The following is a 7,485-nucleotide window of genomic DNA, read 5'->3' on the forward strand; positions in this document are numbered from 1 at the left end:
TATATAAAATATATAGCCAAAGTGAACGGTGGCAATGAAAACTTTAGGATCAAGGGTTATAATCAAGATATAGAGTAATCAGAATATTAGGTGATTAGCTAGAATTAAGATTCTGGTGATTGGTTTTATACAAAATTAGTCGTTCTGATTTCCTAACCCCCCTAGTTCCACCTTGGGCGTGTCCCCGCCCCCCTCATTTCTGCCAAACAAGTTACGAATACAGGAACTTGCCAACCCCCCCCCCCCCCCCCCCCTGAACAGTGGACCAATGTGCATAACATGTTGGCTGGGAACCGATAACTCTACAGTAAATGACCCAAGCAATTTTAGCGCAGAAGACATGTAATATTTATTTGAATGGCTGGTTTTAAGGACCACACCGAGGTGTTAACTGACCGGTGGGCTATGGACAGCAACTTACGACGAGGGAGGATGGAGAAGGGCTGATGGGTGTGATGTAAAAAAGGCCAGGGCTGCCGAAATATTCTTGCAGAACTGTTGGCTGCCCAGGGTGGACAGATGGAGGCCGTCCCGCCAGTAGAGAGACTGCTGGCTAGAGTTGATAGTGCAAGAGTGCACGATCCCGTGGGCATTTCCCAAGTTTTTGCACACCCTATGAGCATACTTATTCAAAGCGTTGACATTTTTCTTGCCAACACCCGGGCGCTCTTCTCCATAGTAGAACAGACGCAGGAGGATGTCTGACCAAACTATGCGTGTGTGGGGCAGCATGTGTCTTAACCCCTGTAAGCCCTCCTCCAACCTGCCTCGGATCTCTTTGACGGGAATTGAAAATAAATCGTTGGTCCCCAGGTGGATCACAATGGTGGTAGGAACCGGGGAGTGTTGGAGTTGTGCCCGGATAGAGGGGATCATCGAAGATATTTTTGCACCCCGCACGCCCCGCCAGGTGATCAGCCCCAATGCTGGCTCATTTGGGGCATGGTCGCCGGCGCGGAAGACAATGCTGTCACCAACCACCCAGGTGCGTGTTGTACCTGCGGAGTTAATCAAAAACAAGAGCAGAACCGAGGATGCAAATGACATGTTACAGCTGGGGCAGCCCAGTGTGGGAGGGAGGGAGGACTTTGTCAGGCCGGATGTACAAATTAACGGCTTGGGATTTCCAGCGGCCTAATAATTGGATCTGCGGGACCGGGGTTCCATTCAGAGCAGCAGAAGTGGCCGCCCCAATGCGGAAGCTGTGTGGGCTAAAGCCCTGAGGGGGGAGACCTAGGGCCACTAAGGATTTACGCAGCATTTGGCTGAACTGGTATGTTGTTAGGGGTGTACCATCTACATGAACAAAAAATGGGCCTGCAAAGTGTGGCCGCAGGAGGAGGTAACTTGAAACCATGTTCACGGGGCAAGTGGGGGAGTGGTAATCCCTATGAAAACGCAGTTCAACAGATTCGCCCCGTTGATCAGTTTTGGAGAACCTAAGCCTGACCACCAGTACAGAGTGATCATTGCTTGCAAACCAGACGTCCTGAAAGTTGAGGGTTCGCTCATGCCCGGCGGATTTGCTAGCAGTTGTTAGTTCCCCAACTCGGAAAAAAACGAAAAAGGCCAGTGAAAATGCGGCACAGAAAAGTGCAGCCTCAAGATTTGACGAGGTGATTGCACGCAGAATGTTGCATATTTTTTCGAGGAGTTCTGCCGTGATGGGGCGCCTAGGGTCGCAGCGACGGCCCTGGCGGCGGCAACCTTCCCTCATTTTCCAAACGATGAAGCTGTCGGTTGGGTCGGGCCATCCGTTAATTTTATGTACATAAGCGGCCGCGGCTGTATACGTACCGATTGTGGAAGGGGCGAGGCCTTCCAGTGAGAGATGGGCAATAAAGGCTGCAATGTGGCCACATGGGGATGGCCAGAGGGGTGGGAGGCCAGCATGATGCCGGAATTGGATGAACTGTTCCACGCCCTTGCTATATGTTCCCCAAGTACTACTCGCAAAGGATGCCCCCAGGAGTCGGAGGGCTTCCGTGTTTATAGCCTCCATAGAAATGGTGGGACTTCCAGCCCGTCTTTGGCTGCTGAGGGAGCGACCTCTCGAAATCGATTCATCTGTGAACGGGAGAGCGCGTCAGCGATGTTATTATGTATTCCCGAAATGTGTCTGGCCTTGAAGCTAACGTTGTCATGGAGGCACTGGAGGACAAAAAATCGGACCAGTTTCATGATCTTCCCACATTTTGATGACTGTTTGTTAATTATTGAAACCACTGCCTCATTGTCTGACCTGATAATTATTTTCTTCCCGGCAAGGGATTTCCCCCATAGTGTGAGAGCCACAACTACTGGGAAGAATTCTAGCCAAGCGATGGATGGGTTGTCATCCTTGACAGATTGAGGCCAAATCCCGGCAAACCATTGGCCCAGAAAGTACCCCCCAAATCCTATGCCCCCACTAGCATCTGTGAATAGTTGAAGATCTTCGTCTAGTGCCCAGTACTGGTCAGGAATTATTGTCCTCCCGTTAAAGCTACGCAGGAACACCTGCCACATGTTCAGGTCTTCCTTCGCGCCCTTTGAAAGCCTAATTAGGTGCCAAGGTTGCTTTACGTTTTTTGTGTCGTCGATCAGTCTCCTGAGGAAGGCTCGTCCAGGAGAGACGGCACGGCACACAAAGGATAGGGATCCAATGAGTGATTGGAGATTTCTGAGGGTTATTTTGGAGGGACGGATTGCCTCCTGAATCTTTTTGGTGATGTTGATAAGTTTCTCTGTGGGGATTGACACAGTTTGCGATACGGAATTAATTTCCAACCCCAGGAATGTCAGTTCTGTGGTGGGAAGGACTGTTTTTTCGTTTGCTAGTGGCACCCCTAGTTCCCCACAAACTTGAATGAAGCAGTCCAACGTGCTCTGGCATGAGAGGGGGCCACCTAAAGTTGCCCCCCCGACCATCAGGAAGTCGTCCACATAATGGCATATGTGTCCAGAACCTGAGCGTCTATTCACGGCCCACTCAATGAAAGTGGAAAACTTCTCAAAATATGCTGGAGCGCATGCTGCTCCCATCGGGAGTGTTTTGTCAACAAAGATTCTGTCCCGCATTTTAATGCCCAATAAGCAAAAATCATCAGGATGGATTGGCAGAAGACGGAAGGCTGACTTAATATCGGCTTTGGCCATCAGGGCCCCCCTCCCCGAGCTTACCACTAAGCTAACTGCGTCATCAAAGGTGGTGTATTGTACTGAACATAATTGTTTGTCAATGCCGTCATTGACAGAGTCGGATTCGGGATAGGAGAGGTGGTGTATCAGCCTAAAGCTGCCTGGGTCTGTTTTGGGAACCAGACCTATCGGGGAAATTCTAAGGTTTTGAATTGGACTCGTTTCGAATGGGCCCGCCATGCGCCCCAGCTGGACCTCCTTATGTAATTTATCGAGTGCTATTTCAGGGTTTTTTCTAACGGAGGATAAATTCTTAGAATCCCTAGCTATGCGGAGGCCGTTGTAACCCAATTTGAATCCAGTTGTGAACCCAGAGCGTAGCGTATTTGCTACCTTTGTGTTGGGGTAATTATCAAGCAATGGTAAGAGACATTCTATAATCACTGGTGAATGCGCGAGGCAACATACGCAGTTGGGAGAGCTAGTACAAGGCTGATGAGGGTGAAGATGTGGGCTAAGCCCCCTAGGGACGAGTGGTATTTTTCTTGTTGGCAGGGGTTTTGCAAGCAGACGCCCCATGTCCGGTTGAGAAGCAAGCGGAGCATTTGTGGGGGAATGGGCACTGTACCCTTGAGCAGCCCGGGGTCCGATTGAATGCAAAGCAGATGTTACTGGTGCGGGGGGGTTGGCGGGATGGCCAGCGAAAAGAATTGTAAGCTCGCTTGGGTGCGACGAGTGGGGGCCCCCCTTGCCCGCCTGTGCCTACGTACGAAGGCCCTGGGGCAGCAATGTAGAGTGCCCACAGCTCCCCATCAATGATGGACCATGCCCTAGATGGGTGAAATTGCTGGCGCATGCGAAACTGCCGGTCGTATTCCAACCAACCGCGGCCAGTGAAGCGTGCAGCCGCCATGCGAACCACGTGCATGTATTTAAGTAACTCCTGCAACCGCGCGGGGTGCGCACTGAGGAACACAGATGCAAAAACTAGGAATGCATCGGTCCATGCCAAAATGGAATTTATCTGCGGTTTTTTCTTTGTGTCAGTCACGCGTAATTGGCCTGACTTATCCAATGTGAATGTGAGGTTGGGAGGTTGTGGGTTAGGTCCGTGGCGGTCCAAGAGCGTGTCGAGTTCTAGAAACTCGCTTTTTACAATTTTTTCCTTGACCCCAGGTGATACCGTGCTCCCTAGGGGTTCACATATGGATAGTAGGGGCCCCCCTCCCCACTCAGGGTTAATGGCAGTGGTGGTTGGGTTGATCTGGTTGGACAGAGAAGGAGCAGGTTGAGAACTCATCATGCTCAAAATGGGTTGTGAGCTTGGGGTAACACAAACAGTAGCCATGTTGGCCATATTGGCACTGTACTCACCCGAGGTGGATGGGTTTTGGTACCCCTTGGCTGGCTGTCCAAGTTGGCCAGATGAGGTGGAAGACCCGGGTATGGGTGTAGTCGAAGGATGTGCCACTGGAACACCTTGAAAACCGGTGAAGTATGATGGGGCCATGCCACTGACGTAGGCCTGCTGGTAGAGGGGATGCATGGCACCGGATGGGGCAGCACTCGGTGTGGGGATGGCCACTGGCGACGATGTAACCACGCCGGCAGGTGGGCTGGTGTATATGGGCGAAGGCCGTGCGAAAGCCGGCGGGGTGCCAGCAACGGGCGCCGGCGTCGCGGCAGTGGTGTATGTCGCGGCCCCCAGCTGAAAATTGCCGCCGTGTGCGGCCGTTTCTTGGGCGGCTGGCCGTTGAAAGGAGCTGGAAGCCCCGCTCGAGTTCCCTGCCAGTGGTGTGGGTTGCTGGCTGGCCGGAATCTGGGGGTGGACCGGGCGACCGGCGGCGTTTACGGCCGTCGCGGTCACGCTGGTGGCTGCAGCGTGAGTACATGTGACCTCAGGCGGTATGACCTCCGCTCCCGACGACAGAGGGCGCTGTTCCTCGGGACCGTAGCCTGCAGCATCGCTGTTGGCGACCGATGGCGGGTTTAGCAACGTCTGCATTGCTCTGGCTTGTGCTCGAGTTTGGCGAGGATGATGGCCTAGGGGACGTTTTTCCCGCTGTCCGCCGTCCCTTGGGTTCTTGCGCTTGCGGCCTCTGTTACCCGGCATAATGCGGGGTTCTTGGGCGATTTGAAGAAGTCGAAAATTGTCGAAAGGTACGGAGGATTTTATTTTGTCGTGTGTGAAGCTCGGCGAAAGAAAGCAGAAAAGGGAGAAAAACGCGCGAAACAATGCCAGCCTGCCTAGTTCCCCCGCAGGGATTGGTTGAAAGTGTGCTGGCTGCAGCAAGTGGACCAATCAGAGATCCCAAACGATTTCTTGCCTACAAGAAGGCTGTTAGAATGTCCACTCACGCCCCCCTGTGCCAAAGGGGTTCTCCGGAGACGAGCACCGGAAAACCGTATTGGCTTAAAAAACAAGCGATCTGGCAAATTTATCTGCCGGGTCCCGCGTATGTACCCAGACCTACGAGTACATCGCAAGAGTTTGAAACACCAAACGATTTTCACCAAATGGATGTGCTATACCTACCCTGGGATAAAGTAAAACGCAAGACTTATAAATACGCTTTGACGGTTGTCGACGTAGCGAGTCGATACCACGAAGCAGAACCTTTGGTTTCTAAAACGGCGGATTCCACCCAAGATGCTATCGTCAAGATTTACGCGAGATCTCCTTTGAGTTACCCTAAAACGTTGAGAGTAGACGCCGGTACCGAATTTAAAGGTGCATTTAAAAAATGGATGACCTCAAAAAACGTCGAGATTATCGTAGGTGAACCAGGAAACCACCGATCGCAGGGTATCGTAGAAAGATTTAACCGAACGCTAGCCGAGAGACTGTTTGGTCATCAGTACGCTCAAGAAATGTTAAATCCCGAGAGTAGAAACACGCAATGGGTCGAACGATTACCCAGCGTGGTCAAGGCAATAAATGATGAAACGACGAGATTAATAGCTAAAGCACCGTCAGAGGCGGTTAAACTTGAACAGGTCCGGCAATCGCCGGCTAACCCCGTTAAAACAAAAGAGCAACAATTACCGCAAGATGCCATGGTTAGATATTTATATTACCCGGGCGAGCAAGAGGGTGGAACCTCGAGAAGAGCCACGGATCCCATTTGGAGCGTAGATATCTTCAACGTGGAAAAAAGAACGAGTCAATTTAAAATGATTAACGGTAAAAAAGTCACGACGGGTCCTACTCTTTATTACCTTCAAAACGGCCCAAAAAGGAGTTTTGTGAGACAAGAGCTTCAAGTCGTACCCGAGGACACGCAATTACCGCCTAATTAATATCTAGATTGCGGTGACCATAAGCGAGCGTGTGTATTCCATCCGGTAAAATGTACCTCTTTGTGTCCAACGGGCTCAACGATAGTTTATTTTGAGATACGGTGTAAAGGATGTGATTATCCGACCTAATGTGAGTCATGGTTTCATAATGAGATTTCTTGTTTAAGATGCAGTCGTAATAGTGTCGGTGTTTTAATTTCTTAGAGGTGACCGATTTTGTGACACCCTTGGCTTTTTTCAGGTTGATGTCAGCGGTTAAAATGGAGTACATTTTAGGTCTTATGCAAACAACTTCTTTGATTATTTTACCTCCAAACTCGTCTTTAAATTTACCGATCACTTTCTTATTGGTTGGATCGTACAAAGGATGATCCGTCGGATAATTCGAAAGGTCGTATTGTTGCCCGTTTTGCTGCATATCTTTGTATACGTCGTCCGTGTGCACTACGAGTACCAAACTGTCCGTATCTGTGTACATCAACCTGATTTTCTCTTTGTACTTGTCTTTCAAATGGTTGTAATAAAAATCGTACATCAGCGTCTTAGATAGATCCAAGATACTCACTCCGCAATAGATCGGTTTGTTTAACACGGTTTTAGTCTTGTACTTTTCGACAAATGACAATTTGCATTCTGAAAATGACGTCGTCGTTTTGTAGCTCGGTTTCTGTATAATTTTTTGGTATTTATCTCGATCGTCATCGTTATTGTCTCTGAGCAGGTAACCGTCAATCCGGTTTCTGACGTTTTCCATCGTCTTACCAAACACGCTGTTATTCATCAGTTTAAAAAAGTCTTTCTCAAAATCAGAGGTCGCTTTTGTTCGGAGTTGCGTGTTTTTGTTTATGTAAGATGCCATCCAAGGAGCTTGTTTAAATTGCAGCACTCGATGTACCTTTTTAAGTTTCAAGCCGAGTTTGAGATACAACTGCAACGTGACGTAGTGCAAAACATATTTTTGTTTAAGATTAAGGGTACACGTCAATTTTTGCACGTTGCTACTAGGTTCGGTATCCAATAACTCGTTTTGATAATCAGACATCCATTCTTTTGGTATGACGATAT

At 49.7% G+C, this 7,485-nt stretch overlaps 1 protein-coding gene across 2 annotated transcripts; it reads right to left on the reverse strand.

The window, feature by feature from the left end:
* Window positions 1–240: 240 nt before the first annotated feature.
* On the reverse strand, window positions 241–5,524 carry LOC119733306 (LIM domain-binding protein 3-like). 2 transcript variants are annotated; one of them, XM_038206903.1, is made up of 2 exons: window positions 4,495–5,524; window positions 241–998 (listed from the first exon to the last, which is right to left on the reverse strand). In XM_038206903.1, exons 1-2 carry the CDS (start codon window positions 5,231–5,233, stop codon window positions 418–420), a joined length of 1,320 nt encoding a protein of 439 aa, XP_038062831.1. In that variant the 5' UTR covers window positions 5,234–5,524; the 3' UTR covers window positions 241–417. The 2 variants fall into 2 exon arrangements, with proteins under 2 accessions (XP_038062831.1, XP_038062830.1); XM_038206902.1 differs by having other exon boundaries at window positions 873–2,067.
* Between the last annotated feature and the right edge of the window lie 1,961 nt (window positions 5,525–7,485).

The sequence above is a fragment of the Patiria miniata genome, unplaced genomic scaffold, assembly GCF_015706575.1.
Source record: "Patiria miniata isolate m_02_andy unplaced genomic scaffold, ASM1570657v1 HiC_scaffold_25, whole genome shotgun sequence".
NCBI classification, from domain to species: Eukaryota; Metazoa; Echinodermata; class Asteroidea; order Valvatida; family Asterinidae; genus Patiria; species Patiria miniata.